This window comes from Zootoca vivipara, chromosome 6 (genome assembly GCF_965207765.1).
Source record: "Zootoca vivipara chromosome 6, rZooViv2.hap1.1, whole genome shotgun sequence".
Lineage (NCBI taxonomy): Eukaryota > Metazoa > Chordata > Lepidosauria > Squamata > Lacertidae > Zootoca > Zootoca vivipara.
This window is the reverse complement of record NC_142589.1, coordinates 4,896,846-4,912,976: the sequence shown is the minus strand read 5'-3', so window position 1 is coordinate 4,912,976 and position 16,131 is coordinate 4,896,846. Positions and strand designations below refer to the sequence as shown.

Below are 16,131 nucleotides of genomic sequence, written 5' to 3'. Positions count from 1 at the left end.
AGCCTCTCCTTTCCTGTGGTTTCCAACAACTAGTCTTTCAGAAGCATTGCTGCCTCTGAACATGAAAGCAAAGGCTAGCCATCCTGGCTAGCAGCCATTGATAGCCCTTTCCATCATGACTTTGTCTGAACCTCTTTTAAAGCCATCCAAGTTGGTTGCAATCACTGCCTCCTGGAAGAGTGAGTTTCATAGTTTAACTATGCACCACATAGTGGAACATCATCACCAGAAATATGTGCCTATCATCTCCTCTTTCTACTTTTATTATGTCATTTTTGCTGTGCTCTGTAGTATCTTTCTTTCTTTCTTTCTTTCTTTCTTTCTTTCTTTCTTTCTTTCTGGTATTTTAAATATGTATTTCATGGTTGGACAGTGTCCTCGAAGCTACGAACATGAGTTTGACCAAACTGCGGGAGGCAGTGGAAGACAGGAGTGCCTGGCGTGCTATGGTCCATGGGGTCACGAAGAGTCGGACACGACTAAACGACTAAACAACAACAACAACATTTCATGGTAGTCATCTCACAACTTTTTTAAAAAGAAAAAAGCTGCAAAAAATTTTTTTCCCATTTAATCTCTTATTAGCAATGATCTTTTTAATAATGATGCCTCTGGAATTGATCCAAACACCCCTTGCCTTTTGCCTATGTGTGTAAGAGGACTCTCTTTTCTTCTTCCACATCCCCTCTTCTTCTGTGTCACATTAGAAGCCGCTTTTGAAACTCAATAAGGTTAAACAGCACCTTTCGACACATCAAAAGGATGTGCTTGTAGGCAATGTGCAAACACAACGTCAAATGGGGATTAAATGAAATATGAAATCTTTCTGGAACATCCCAGAGAGTATTCAGAACCACCGTAAACAGCTTGGTGCGCAAAACAAACACCACCTAAAGAGTAAGAACCTACATGCAAACCAGAGATATAGAAGCAGCCCTTCCACCTGCCAACACCGCTGGCAAATCCTAGCTTCAGTACAAGTTGCTAGAAAGGCAGACAGCCCAGAAGTTGGTGTGGAGAAGCTCCTGAATAGGGAAGTCTACTTTTCTACCTGTCTCCTTCTCTCTCACACACCTATGCTCTTCCTCTACTGCACGGATGGCTGCCACCCCTTCCCACCCCTTGTTCCCCTTTATATTTCTAGGAGGTGAACATATTGCCATATTGTTGTATTTAGCCACCTTAAGCTTAACGGAAAACAAAGTTGGAAATATCTCCCTGCTGAATGTTCAAACATGGGGTTGCCTATAAACAAACCGAACCAAATCTCTCACCCACCTGATTTCCATCTGCACAGTCACCTCCTATCTCCCTTCCGAACCACCCTGAAGGCGAAGGCACCCTGCACATGCTCAAGAGAGCCAGCGTCGGACTTTTGACAGGGGAGGGGGAGGCTGGGCCAAGCCCCCGGGTCTTTCCCGAGGCTCTCTATATCATGATGGTGAAAGAGTCGGAGCAGGAAAGCAAATGAGGTGGAGGAGGAAGCAGCTGGGGGCGGGGGGGGGCGCCAAGAAGAGAGAGGCAGGTGCTGCCCTGAGGGCCTCCCCTCTTCAGGGGCACTCTGCACATGGGCTGAGGAAATGCTACTGCATGCGACCGTAGAGCACGAAGGGTCCCCAGTGTCATCTAGCCCAACCCGCTGCCGTTTGCCCTGAGGGAAGCGGGCAAACCTTTCGAGAGAAGCCGCCTCGCCCTGCCTTTGGCCCCTCAGCATCGTCCACCTCGCCCGCCTTCCCAGCGGCGCAGCCTCCATCCCTCCCCACCGGCCGCCTTTCCCTCCTTCTCTCCCTCCTTCCTCACCGCACATGGTGGCGCCTGCGGAGACCGAGCAGGGCAGCTGTGAGGCGCGGAGGACGAGGCGGCGGAGGCTGGACAGGCACTTCCTCGCTGATGGGCCGGCGGGGACTGGCGGGTGAGGAGGCGGCGGCAGCGGCAACAGCGTCTCCTCCTTCTTCTCCTCTTCCTCCCGCGGACAGAGGGGCGCAGGCTCCCTGCCTGGCTCGCGATTGGGCCCGGCTCGGCCTAGCGGGGCGGGCTCCTTCTCCGTCTCCGCCTCCTTCGCCTCCGGGCTGCCGTGTCACTCGGGGCGACGTGGCAGCCGGATCAGCATCCGCTTCAGGTGGAGGAGCGGGAGCCCCGCAGGCCGGAAGGGCCGCGCTCTCGGTCGGAGGCGGAGGGGGAAGCAGGCACCTCTAGGCGAGGGGGCCCAACGAGGCGCGCTCTTGGCGTTATTGTGATTAATAAGGTTAATATTACCATTACATAGCTGCCAAGTTATCCCTTTTTTAAAGGGATTTTCCCTTATGCTGAATAGGCTTCCTCGCGAGAAAAGGGAAAACTTGGCAGCTATGCCATTATCGGTCCCTTGGTTGGTGGCTCATGGCTGGGGCGAAGCAATGCGCCCGTTGCGGGGCTAATAAGGCGCACAAACCCTTTGGGGTTAGATTCAGGTAGGTAGCCGTGTTGGTCTGACACAGTTAAAAATTTCTTTTAAAATTGTCCAGTAGCACCTTAGAACAACTAAGTATGTTCTAACAAACTTAGTCGGTCTCTAAGGTGCTACTACTGGACAAAAATTTAAATTATTTTTATATATTTCGACACCCTTTGGGGATTGCTGTTCTTACCCATCTGCTTTTTTGTGACTAGGCTGCAGCAAAATGAGGCACCCCTTTAGGTGTTATCATCACCATCCTCATTCTTTTTGATTGTGACTCTGCAGCAAAACAAGGCACCCCTTTGTGTGTGGTTGCCATTATCATCAGTCCGCTGGTTGGTGGCTCTAGGCTTGGGCAAAATGGGGCTCCCTTTGGGGGCTAGTACCCCTCACTTTTTGACTTTTTATTTCCTGCCCTTTGCCCTAAGATCCCACAATATGAAATCAGTTTGGCCTTTCTTTCTTTTCCATAGCACCAGAGCATTGTGGGGCTTTTTAAAACAATGCTTCCAGAAAAACTTGTTGCCCGTTGGAGCTTCATGGAGCCTCCATGTTCAGCAAGTGTCCATTGCCCTGTACCTGGTGCAGGGGACGAGCAGCAGGGAGTGGAGGTGGTCCAGTAGCCACCTTCATGCCCCCAGCTGATTGCAAAGGGGTTCTTGCTTGGCCTGCCCTGGCAGCCCCACCCGTTCACCCGCTTAAAAGAGGCGGGTGGCAGAAAAGGCCCCCTGGCCATACTGAAGAATAGCCATTAATTCCAAGAGATAATTCTAGGCCAGGCAGGCTAATGGCCAGAGGTTGTGTAAGGCAACTTCCTGTAGCGACTGTGTGCCAATGTGGTTAGAGTCTCAAACTTGGACATGGGTGTGACCATGGTTCGGATCCCCACTCTGCCATCAGTGGGTGACTTTGGGTGACAGACGCCACGTCTCAGCCTAACCCACCTCTCAGAGAAAGGGGACAGCCATGTATGCTGCCTTGATTCTCCATGGAGAAAAGGTGGGATACGATTTAAATAAATAACATGCATGGCGACAGTGCACTAGGTGCTGGGGGCACACAGTAGGAGAGGGCAACCTTTTGCATGCCAGGTTTGTGAAGCTGGTCTACACTAGAAACAGAATCTTCCCCAACATTGCTTCACCTTCCTTCCCATGGAATGAGCCTCACCACACTTGGTGGTATTCTTATGTTTGCCATCCATGCATGTTAAGAGTCCCCCTCTTTGGAAGCAGCGTATTTTGATTTCAACAAGGCATCCTTTGATATTTTTGTTCTAGTTCTAGCATTGAGGGAGGAAAAAATACCCAGTTTCTCTGTGCCATGCATAATTTTATAAATGTCTGTATGTCATCTCTTGCTCTTAAAAGGTACCTAAAACCAAAAGGAGCTGCTGCAGGCAAGATCCATGCGCTACTACCTCAACTGATCACTTGCTGGCAGTTTCTGAGAATGGAAGTAGCCTTGACAAACTTGACACCCGGTTTAATTTAGAATTGACTTGTTTCAGACACCCCTTTTGCTGACCCACCAGGAAATGCTGAATAGTCTCTTCCAGGTTTGGGGGTGGGGGTGCTGGATTACTAATTCTCAAGTAACAAGCTATCCTTTTCATACGACTGTACAGTACTTGCCCTTTCAAATAAAAGGAACGCTGTTGTGAAGATTAGGTGTGCTGGTTGCATCATGTTAGGTAATGTGATGTTTTCAGAGGCAGGGAAAAGTAAAACAGTAAATACAGAAGGGTTCTCTCTTCCAGGAACTTTGAATGAGTCAGAACTTATTAAGTGCGTCACCCACGAAAAAGTTCAAGATGGCCAGAACAGATAGTGGTCATATACTAGTAACTCATTCTTAGCCCAGGGCAAGGAAAAGACAGTGCCACAGGAACTGAAGTGGTGGCATCCTGCACAAGACAAGCAGGGCACGGGTTGCTTCTGGTTGCCCTCACACAGCATATGCTTACTTAATTATTAGGCAAAGCAATTTCCCATTTGCCTTTATTGAAAAGGCATCTAGTTTCCTTGGGGAGTCCCAGCTTCTGTATAATTCACACATTCTTCCCAGCACATTTTAAAATTCATTTACCATATTGGCCTGAATAGAAGCCTCACTTTTTCCCCAAATTCCTACCGTAAAAAGTTAAAGTGCAGCTTAAATTTGCAACCATACAAAAATTGGCTTTTATGATACCACTGCTGAAACAGACATATGGTAAAACAGAACGGGTGTGAGTGCCTGAAAAATTTTAAGGGATCGGCTTATATTCGGGTATTGTCTTCTTTTCTTTTCCATCCTTGAATTTTAAAGGTGCAGCTTATATTTGGATGTGGCTTATATTCGGGCCAATACGGTAATGGGGTTTGCTGGAACATAACACACTCTTTCCTTGTTGCAACTACTTTGATGTATTCAAGAAAATACAGTAGCAAAAGAGTTAGTTTTCTTATTTTCAAGGGTTAAATTCAGTTTCTAATCCCCATTTGTGACCAATAATAAGGAAACGGTTATCAGTATTCACCCAGTATTGTGCATTTAGTAGCAAAGATATATATGCAGTGTTGATAAGACAACAGACCTACGAAGAGTAATAAAAACATGGCTTATATAACAGGAAGTCCTCAAAATAATAAAGCAATAATTTATATCAGTATTTATCACTACATAATTCTTCCAACAGTATGGGCTGTAGGTCACCACAGAAGCTACCTAAAAACAACAGAGAGGGGAAATATTTTATAAATGTCATATTCTGTCCAAACAAAATCTATACATTTTCTTCTTTTTGTTTACAAGAATAGCAGCAAACAGACAACCACACTTTCAAGAATACTTTTCACTATTTTTCTTAGAACCATGAAGCAGTGAAGGAAACAGTCCTGTGTCTGGGAAAAGTGTTGACAACAGCGGATAATTTAGACAAATCAGCTTGGAGAATAATTTTTCCTTAAGAGTCCAAAGCTTTCCCTGATTTAGGTTGAGACTTTGCTTTTTCTTCTTCTTCTTCGGTATCGACAACCTGAAAGATAACAGATTGCAATAATAAGGGATAGGCAGCTGTTAATTCAAAAAATAAAAACACATGCACACACGGGTGTCAGAAATCAAAAGGTCCTCAAGATCCTTGTAGTTCAGCCGCCACAATACAGATGAAATGAAAAACAGATATTGAATGTCATTTTGAAAAGCAGATTTATGCTTTTTAAAATCACAAATGGCCACTTAGTATAAATTTATAATTGCACCTACTGTAACTTTAAATTTACACCAGTAGAAGTATCTCAAGAAATCCATGGCATAACTTCCTCCTTTCTACACCCAACCCAGCATTTCCAGCTCAAAATGAAGCAGCACTTCCAAAGAACTATGACTTGCTAAGAGTGTGGATGAGATTGTCAGTAACATGAGGAAAGCCATCTTCTTGACTGAAGATCACTGTTCCCACATAACTGTTGTTGCCACAGACTGGAGAAAGCAAAGAAAGCCATCTCTCTCTCAACACAACACAATCAGTGCAGCCCTCCAGATGTTGCTGTAAGCCTTCAGCCCCAGCCAGCTTGGCCCATGGTCAGGGATGAAGGGAGTTGTAGTCTAGCATCTGGCTGGCCAAAGGTTCCCCACTGCTGATTTAGACACCACCCCACTCAGCCCCTCTGTATCCACAGATACATTCTGTGATTTGTTGGTTGTTCACTGGGCCCCATGCCTTGGATCACTTTCTGTGATGCTGGTGAGCACAGCTCTGTTGTTTTTGCTGAAATATGGCATACCAGGTGGGAAAAAGGGGGAAAGAGAGCCAGAGGGTGGGGATATGGAATAAAGCATCCTGGTGGAAAGCATGATTGACTGGAACCCTGAAGAGAAACACTCCAGGTGGGGTAGGGGTGCAAAAGGAAACTGCAACATGTTGATGCTGGTCTCACTTGTGCCCAGAGAAATCCTGTTTCATACTCTGTTGTTACTTCTATAATGACCCTTCTATACCTAATTTTTTGCACTGAACCCAGTTAGCAGATTTGAAGTGTCAACTTTCATTTGTACAAACTTGCTTGTACAGAGACACTTTGAGATGTGGAGAAGAAATTCTATGAACAAAACACCCCAATTTTTAACACCCTTCAATTTGTGCCTACCTGTTCCACACCTTCTACTTCCGGAATATAGAACTGCAGCATGTTTTGTATCCCATTCTTCAGGGTGATGATAGAACTGGGGCAGCTTGTGCAGGAGCCTTGCAGTTTTAACTGCACAATCCCATCTTCAAAGCCCTTAAAGATGACATCCCCACCATCTTCCTGGACTGTTGGCCTGAGGAACATTGTCGATAAGATTTCGAAGTATTAGTGGAGTAAACCACTTTAAACTCCAAACATTTCTATACATTTAGAAGTAGTTCTCACCCCCACTTCTTCGGCCACCTCTTCTTTGTATCCCACCTCTATACCTTCTCTGTGGCACTAATGCTTATTCTCAGAACAGCCCATCTCTTGCAGTTCTTCAAAACACCTCCCTTCTTCAAATCCACCATCAGCAAATTTTTCCTACAACAGCTGATCCCAAACTGAGTATCTTCTGTTTATTTTATGTGCATGCTCTCTGCCAGGGCAAGCCCTATTTTACTGACAATAAGAGCTGATTACTGAAACTGGAATAAATTGTACAAATCCAGTCATTTTGCATGCATTTGCCCAGTTTGCAACTTTTATCTTCTCTTTGCAATCTGGGTAGTGGTAATGAGAAGCTATGTAAAATGCTGAAGTCCTTGCTCCTCTCAATCCCACTTCTGAAATGTCCTCACAACAGACGAAATAGATTGTAGCTGGCAAATTAATGCATCCAATTCAGGGCTTGAGTATTCATTCAAGAACAAGCTGCACCTACATTCCAATGAAACCAGCGTCTTCATTCTCCACTTATACCCCTTTCACTTCCCAACAGACATGCTGTTATTTTCCAAAGGAACAACGAAGGCTCTGTCTTGTCAGACTGACACTCACTAAAATGCTGGAAGTGCTTCAATGCAGATATTGACACAAGCACCAATATATAAATGTGCAACTGTAACAAATTTCCCTGCTGTCCTCCTGGCTAACAGCAGAGGGCAAGTGATTCTAACAGAAATATATATTCAGGGATCAGAGTGATAAAAGCTAAATATCCAAAGGGCACGTCTATTTTAAATTATTCATACCTTACATATTTTGGAGATGTTTACTGCAATCTCTTTCTGAAGTGAATTTCTAAGTCACAAAGCATTGTAAAAGCTCTTGGGGGAAAGTGGGTTGGGAGCACAGCTGGTTGAAAGACTAGCAGCATCCCGCAAAGTGAACAAAATACTCTCTTCAGAGGCAACCTAGCAAGAAGCACCGGCATCTCTGCCAATCCACCAAACTGGCTATCAACAGAATTGCACATTCATTACTCTGCCACCTTCATGAAACACCAACAGTGTATAGGAAACAAAGTTATAGCTGTACCTTATTCTAGTATCCAGGAGCTCTTTTATCATTGATACAACTTCATCATCTTCTTCAGATGGAGCTTGTGTGGTTTATGCAAGACAAAAGGAATGAATCATGCTTATCTTATTTGATAAATGTTTCCACAACATTCCTTGAATATAATCCATTTACCACCCAGAAAAGCTCTGCTGAATAGCTTCTTGGGGATGAAACGGCTGCAGAAAAGTGAGCCTGCATCACCACTGTCCCTGCCACAAAAGAAGCACAACAGTGCGCTCTTACTTGTGTTTGGTAATAGCCGCTCTGAGACTTCCAGCCCTTGTGTGCTAGCTGTCATCCTGCTTGCTTCATAGCCCACTTGTGTTATATCTTTACAAGCATAAATATGTTCAAACTTCACACACCCTTGGCCACATCTCCAACAAAATGGTCTCATTTATGCATTTTCTGTAACTTGTATGGAATATAATACCATAAATACAGAATCTTGTAAAAAAAGAAAAGAAATCTCCCTGGCAGCAACATCTCTAAAAGATATTGTGCTATTACAACATAAATCATTCCATTGCTTACCAGGTATGTTAATACAAAAAACTTCCCCCATCATCTTGTGAGCACAGTCTCATGTTTTCAAAAATTCAACTATCTTATTTGCTTTCAAAAAGTCACATATTGCAATGACTGATCTACTGGCTATCTGATCTTCACATCCACACTGTTAATACTGGGATCCCTATTTGCTCTAATACCCAATGAGTTTTAATATTTCTACCACTGAGTCGTGGCAGAACAAGGCTGCTTGCTAATATCGGGTGCTGCCAAGCCACCATATTTAGATCTTTTCTGGGGAGCTCTGAATGTAATTACCATAAATTATTTCTGCATGAGTTTACAATATCAAAATTCCCAAATATCAAATTCCACTGAATTTCCATGTTGTATGAATCGTTGGTAATCACTATTGTTAATTGTTGCTCTGTAGCAAATCCTAAAATTTAAGACCTTCTGTTTGATTTTATACCCCAATCCAATAATAAAGTCCTGTAAGTCCTCCCATATCAAAAGCTCCTCAGATACTGTATTGTAATAAGAAGGAAAGCTGTGCCTAGAGCAAGCTGAACAGAGAGGTTAAAAAAAACCCAAGAGGGTGTCCCCGTAAGCCCTGGCCTATCAGAGCAGCAAAGACATTGCAAGCAGCCCTCGGGAACACCCATTTCCATCTGTCCAGGAACTGTTTCTCATGTTTGCATTGTTTTGTTCCTTGTTGTTTGCCCCATGTGCTCCTTTGGGAGGAAGGGCAGGATATACAGTTAATAATAATAATGAACCATCCTTTTCTATCTAACCAGTGAGCCACTTAGCCCAACACTGCATCTTCAACAGTGGCCAGACAAGCTCACAAGTAGAGGATGTAACTTGCCACTAACACCCAATACTCTCCTCCATCAACGCATTCAATATTAGCCATTTACCTGTGTCTGTACGAGGTGCCTCTTCAGTAACAACAGGTAAGCCAGAAGCATAGAAATCCATAATAGTTGCATAAATATCTGGTTTTATTAAGTTCCAATCCACTTCTTCATTTTCCTACAAAGATTTCAAGAATAGGTTAGCTATACATGAATAGCTTTGCTGAATCAGACAAAAAACACTTTTTTAAAGCCTTGTGGGAAAATGTAGGTCCTTTGAATCTATGAATAGCGCATAGTTTCTGACACTTCAGCAACTTAAAAACTGGCATGTCTTTTATATCTTCTATTTTTTGGAAAGTTTTAAGGAGAGCATGGTCTGCACAGTAAGTGATAACAGAAGTGCACGCCTCTTCTGGAATGCTTAGAACAGTGGTTCCCATTTAGCTAAGAACTGTGGACCCCCTGTTTTTCAAGAGCCAAGCCATGGACCCCCTACTTTTGAAAATGTTGGTATCTCTGTGCTAGTTTTTGTTATGTGAATGCTGCCACCATACCCTCCAACATGTCCTAGTGCAAAACCAGGATGCATGTCTTCCAGGCCATACAGTTAACAGGGATGTGCTATGGACTCCCTGGGTGGGTTACACAGACCCCCTGGGATCTGCAGACAAACAATTGGGAATCACTGGTGGTTTAGAATATTTATATAGACTGTGTGCAGATGAGGCTGACCAAGATGGTTGAGGGTCTTGAAGCCAAGCCTTATGAGGAACTGTTGAAGGAGCTGGGTATGTTTACCCTGGAAAAGACAGAGAGGAAATGTGATAGCCATCTTCAAATATCTGACGGGCCGCCACATGAAAAATTGAGCAAGCTTGTTTTCCCCTGCTCTAGAGGGTAAGACCTGAGCCAACAGATTCAAGTTACAAGAAAGGAGATTCTTACTAAACATCAGGAAGAACTTTCTGACGGCAAGAGCTGTTTGACAGTGGAACAGTCTCCCTTGGAAGGTGGTGGACTCTCCTTCCCCTTTTTAAAGCAGAGGTGGGATGGCCATCTACCATCAATGCTTTAGTTGAGATTCCATTGCATGGGGTTGGGCAACATTACCCATAGGTAATTTCCAACTCTACAATTCTTTGATTCTATTATCATTCCCTGTGCAGACATCAAAGCATTAAAATATTCTTTTAGGGTTACCTTTGTGACTGTGATGAAGTCTGTTCCAAAGAAAATGCTTTTAACTCCTTCAATCCTGAAGAGCTGCCTACCAAAACAAAAACAAGAAAAATAAAGATCTTCATTCAAAACTCCTGCTCACCGTGAGCTTCCAGGTTCCTTTGTAGCAGTATACCCATGAATGTTTGTAGGCTGTTGACTGCCTGGCCACTAAGGCTTCAATCCTAGAACACTTCCATGAATCCAGAATACTTGCACGTAAACATGCATGAGACTGAGTTCTTTGTATATATATAATAAGGGGAAACTACTCATGTGAAATATTTAGAGACTGAATCAATAACCAACCAATTACTGACTTCCGATCCCAGACTTGCCCTTCCTTCAATTCCAGATAATGACTCTAGAGAATTAACGTGCAAAGATTTGACTCTATTCTTCTGGCAGCTGCCTACAATAGCAAAACATTGAAGGACATTATCGGGGACCCTCATGTGAGAATGGACTACGATGACATGGAGTTTGACTTTAAAGGAACATTTAACAAGTGAAATCCATGCTCATCTCAAAGGAACCACACCATATAAATGTTACACTACTTGAACAAGATTTATTGATTACTAGCTATACCCGGCCATGCGTTGCTGTGGCTCATCCCTGTGATTCCCCACAGTCTGTCCCGACCCATGACCTATTCTGCCCCCTCCTCCCCCAACCCCCGGCACATCCCTGTGATTGGCCCCACCCCTGTCCCCCCTTCCTCCCCCCCTTCGGTTTATCCCTGTGACTCCCCCCACCCCACTCCCTGCACCCCCCGGCTCATCCCTGTGACTCCCCAGGTGTCGGTGTTGGCGTATCCTGGCCTGTATGTCAGGTATTTGGTGTTGGAGACCCACACGCATGCACATTTTACATTTTTTATACTGTACAGTGGAACCTCGGTTTATGAACACCTCAGTTTACGAATTTTCGGTTTATGAACGCTGCGGACCCATCTGGAACAGATTAATTCACTTTCCATTACTTTCAATGGGAAAGTTTGCTTCAGTTTATGAACGCTTCAGTTTATGAACAGACTTCCGGAACCAATTACACCCATGCTTCGGGTTAAGTATGCTTCAGGTTGAGTACTCCGTGGACCCGTCTGGAACGGATTAATCCACTTTCCATTACTTTCAATGGGGAAGTTCGCTTCAGTTTATGAACGCTTCAGTTTAAGTACTCCGCGGACTATCTGGAACAGATTAATCCACTTTCCATTACTTTCAATGGGAAAGTTCGCTTCAGTTTATGAATGCTTCAGTTTATGAACAGACTTCCGGAACCAATTGTGTTCATAAACCGAGGTACCACTGTATATATATATATAGATGCTGCTGTAAAGGAACATAGGTTCTGCCTGCCTGCCTCACATGGACACCTGTGGAAGTGCACTCTGGACTGACTAGACATTTCTTGACTTGATTTGACGAGGTTTGATTTGCACTAATCATTCCCCCCACTTTGTTTCTCTTCTGTCTTGTTGGCCGTCTTTATTTGGGGAGGGGTTAGGTTCCAATAACATTTCTTATGCTATTGGAATTGATTAATACCCATTACAACAACAGAACAGATTTCAATCTGCTTTCAACCTCACAGGGTCCTGATTAGTACTTGCAAGGCACAGGTAAGTCCAAAACAGGGATAGGGGCAACAACAGTTGGGCGAGGGGGCATTTTAGAGGAATGGTTACACTGAAATGGTTAAACACTCCCTTCTCTGATGCAAAGCATCCACTTCCCAATAACGCTTTGCACGGGATAATATGCTCCCAGGGCTTCGTTATAGCAGCTATGGTACAATATGTTGTTTGCTCCTAAGTAAATACCACTTAAAAGTACTTTGATCTGAACACATAACTAAGTTATTGTCATACAACTGACAACAAGGAAACAACAAACCTTGCTAAGGGTGAACAATATGTGGAAGCTGGAGAGGTGAATTCCATAGTTCTAGATTCCAGCACTGGCTTTCCTGGGATAAATTTCAAGCTGTTTGGATTTGGAGTGTCCTGTGTCTGAACAAACATAGATCTCGCTGAAATAAAAAGAATAAAAAAAACTGTGAGGTTTGTAGTAACCTTATTTGCATCCAACCTTCATAAACTATAAACAAGAAGAACTGGGCTGGATTTTATACAAGGCCCATCTAGTGCAATATCCTGGCCCCCAGAGGGGCCAGCCAGAAGCTTCTTGGTGCCCATGAGCATGGCACAAACACAGATTCTCAGAGGCATATTGTCACTGAACAAGGCAATATAATTTAGATGGATTAAGTTTCTCCATCATGCAATCTTGTCTCTCCCCACCCCTCCCTTCTGCTGCAGGAGTTCAAACAAGTAACGAAAATGAGTGTTGTAAAAAAAGAGAGAGCTGAGAATGGCCTTGCTCAATGAGGTGGGGGGGCCTTGCCTTTCTCGGTCCATCTTCTGCCTACTAGGCATTCACAACTCTCTCTCTCTCTCTCTTAAGAAGGGCTCATTTTTTATTTTCTTGGCCTACAGAAAATCAACAAAACTTGGGAAGCCCAGATCGAAAAATCAAAAGTTAGAAGCAAATACACACTTTATACATGGAACTAATTCAGATGACTTTATAGCAGGGGTCAGCAACCTTTTTCAGCCGTGGGGTCCACCGTCCCCCAGACCATGTGGCCGGACTTTTTTGGGGGCGGGGGGGAATGAACAAATTCCTATGCCCCACAAATAACCCAGAGATGCATTTTAAATAAAAGCACACATTCTACACATGTAAAAACACCAGGCAGGCCCCATAAATAACCCAGAGATGCATTTTAAATAAAAGGACACATTCTACTCATGAAAAACAAGCTGATTCCCAAACCATCCATAGGCAAGATTGAGAAGGCGATTGGGCCGCATCCAGCCCTTGGGCCTTAGGTTGCCTACCCCTGCTTTATGGAAATACTCTCTCTCACACACACACACACTCTTAAAAGAGCTGTTGGACTGAACAGTATGCTTACTCAATATACTTTTTGTCATAATGTAGCAATTTCAGAGGAGAATTGCAAGTTTTTATCACTGCATTCCCCCACAGAACTGTGATCGCAAACTGCACAACAAACCTAGCACTCACCTTTCATCTGTAGTACTGTGGGAGGAAGGAGCAGGATCTGTTGGGAGGCAATGTGTAGGGGTTGTTTAGCTGTGATGTTCACCCCTTTGAATCCCAAGTGGCAGAATCTTAAAGAAGACAAAAACCAACCTTACCAAAAATGTCACAATTTCAGACTCCTTATAGTCCTGAGGCTCAATAAAGGCTTAACTAGTCCATCCTACAAAGTTAGACCCTTCCCTATTTTATTTTATGTTGAGTAAAAAATATTCCCTTGTGCCTTTCATGATCTCAGCTACTCTGGTTGACCAAACCTGAACAAGAACACTGAAAACAGTCAATGGCTGAGTGAAGACTGAAAACACAACTCCAACAACCAATCCTCCAGACCCTAGCTCTGAAGATTTTCTCCTTTGTGGTTTGACAAGGGCAGAAGAAAGTGAGATGTTATACAGGTCAGCACCATGCAGGAAAGGTAACTGCTCCTCTAGATTACAGTTCCTGCTTTCAATCCAGGGCTTCATAAAGATGTCTCCATCTTTTTTTAACTATAAAGACAAAACAGGAAGCATGCAGGACGCCTCCAGACCTTAAAAAGTGCAGGTTAGCAAAACAGGCAGTATTGTCATTTACATGACTGTTTCGGGAAGCCAAAGGATCAGGACAGCTGTGATGGCCCAAAATTAAAAGAGGGTGCTTTTTGTTAAACCAGTTTGCTTTCATGAAAAAACAGGTTTGGTTTTTTTAAAATGTGAATAGCTAAGGACTGAAAAGCTTACTTATTCTTTCATCAACAAATGGAACCAAATATTTAAGATATTGTATTGTATTTTTCTGTTGGAAGCCGCCCAGAGTGGCTGGGGAAACCCAGCGAGATGGGCAGGGTATAAATATATTATTATTATTATTATTATTATTATTATTATTATTATTATTACTTCCATTGAGGACACTTTCGCTCCTCAGGGCAGGGACCTGCTTTGTTGCTTATCAATCAATCAATCAATCAGTTTACTATGGCCATCGACCAACAGTAGTCCACGCTTTCTTGCTTATGATACTCTGCCCAAGCTGCTTCCTTTCAGACTCCCAACTCCCTGCCGGCAGGGCTGTATGGTGCTGGGGCTGATGGGAATTGTAGTCCAAAACATGTCAAATAAGCCATGAAGCCATAAAAAAAACCTGGTTAGGCTTTAAGACTCTGTTATTCCTTCTTCCTCAGAGGAGAGACCATATGCCACTCTCACAGCAGCCCTGACAGCCAGGGGTGGTCTAGGAGATAAGAGTGTCGGACCAGAGCCTGGGAGAGACCAGGGTTCGAATCCCACCACTCGGCTAGGAAGCTCATTGTGTGGCCTCGGGACAGTCACTGTCTTCTCCCCCCCACCTTGGGCATTAATCCTCACAACAACCCTGCAAGGTCGGTGTAGCTGTTGAAAGCGGCCCAAGGTCACCCCACCCCAGGCCTTCTTGGCCCTGCCCGCTGTGGCCGGGGAAGGTGGCTGGTATGAGTCCCGGCCAGGGCCGGATTTAGGTCTGATGAGGCCCTAAGCTACTGAAGGTAATGGGGCCCTTTTTATGTCCAGCTGTCCTTTGTCAACAACAAATTGTCGCTGTTTTTTGTGTTGAATAATAACAATAATAATAATTTATTATTTATACCCCGCCCATCTGGCTGGGTTTCCCCAGCCACTCTGAGCGGCTTACAACAGAAAACTGAAATAAAACAATTAAACATTAAATGCCTCCCTGAATATATGCTATATGGTCATTTATGGACCTAATAGGTACCTTAAAGCCATTTGCACGTAACAAAATAGGTATTTTATCGAAGTAATTGTTGAACTTATATTTTGGAAATGTACATCCATTTTTTTCCTTTAAATTTTTTTGGGGCCCCCAAGAGTGGGGGCCCTAAGCTATAGCTTGTTTAGCTTATGCGTAAATCCGGCACTGAGTCCAGGCAACCCCGCAGAGACACCGAGGGGATCACGCCACACAGAATCCCACCGCTGTAAACGCCCTTTTCTTGCCTCCGGAGCCCACCTTCCCTCGGAAGGGGGCCCAACACAAGCGGCCCTTCACCTCTCACAACAACCCCATGAGGTAGGACAGGCTGTCCCGTTTAAAAGTCAAACACCTCCCCCTTTTTTAAAAAAAATCCTGAGAACTGTATGCCGTTCCCTCCCCAGGCAGGGGGAAATAAGCCACGACGGGGGGCGGCACGGACGCCGTCACCTACCGGCTGCCCAGTCCCGCCGCTGCCGCCAACCTCCTCGCGGCCGCCATCTTGCTCCCTCTCCCTCTCGGAGGGGCGGCAACCGAAGGACCCCTCGCGAGGGGCTGCCTTCGCAGGCGCCTGAACCGCCAGCTAGGGTCGAGCGGCCTCTGCTGGCCGGAGTGAGTAAGTGCAGGCTGGAGCGAAGGACTCGCGAAGGCGGGAGGGACGGAGGAGGGGGGTCTCCGCGTCAGATGTCCCGAGGCCCCGCCCACTTCTCTTTTTACTCTCTGCGGAGCAGTGATTT

The 16,131-nt window shown here is 44.6% G+C and overlaps 2 protein-coding genes and 1 long non-coding RNA gene across 6 annotated transcripts in view; 1 reads left to right on the top strand and 2 right to left on the bottom strand.

Moving 5' to 3' along the window:
- The window catches only part of GFPT1 (glutamine--fructose-6-phosphate transaminase 1), a 43,055-nt gene extending 40,913 nt beyond the window's left edge, over nucleotides 1–2,142 (bottom strand). The window contains exon 1 of one of the 4 annotated variants that reach the window (XM_035118082.3): nucleotides 1,801–2,142. In XM_035118082.3, the coding sequence (XP_034973973.1) occupies nucleotides 1,801–1,807 (7 nt within the window). In that variant the 5' untranslated portion in view covers nucleotides 1,808–2,142. The remainder of the gene's footprint in view (nucleotides 1–1,800) is intronic. The other 3 variants (XM_035118084.3, XM_035118080.3, XM_035118083.3) reach the window with 3 other exon arrangements.
- On the top strand, nucleotides 2,109–4,101 carry LOC148685232 (uncharacterized). Its single transcript, XR_015950296.1, has 2 exons — nucleotides 2,109–2,450; nucleotides 3,808–4,101. It is a non-coding gene; the product is annotated as an uncharacterized LOC148685232 (long non-coding RNA).
- An 843-nt stretch (nucleotides 4,102–4,944) lies between these two features.
- NFU1 (NFU1 iron-sulfur cluster scaffold) lies at nucleotides 4,945–15,922 on the bottom strand. The gene is made up of 8 exons (XM_035118222.3): nucleotides 15,849–15,922; nucleotides 13,628–13,734; nucleotides 12,431–12,566; nucleotides 10,512–10,578; nucleotides 9,372–9,486; nucleotides 7,915–7,978; nucleotides 6,571–6,745; nucleotides 4,945–5,456 (listed from the first exon to the last, which is right to left on the bottom strand). Exons 1-8 carry the CDS (start codon nucleotides 15,893–15,895, stop codon nucleotides 5,385–5,387), a joined length of 783 nt encoding a protein of 260 aa, XP_034974113.1. The 5' UTR covers nucleotides 15,896–15,922; the 3' UTR covers nucleotides 4,945–5,384.
- Between the last annotated feature and the right edge of the window lie 209 nt (nucleotides 15,923–16,131).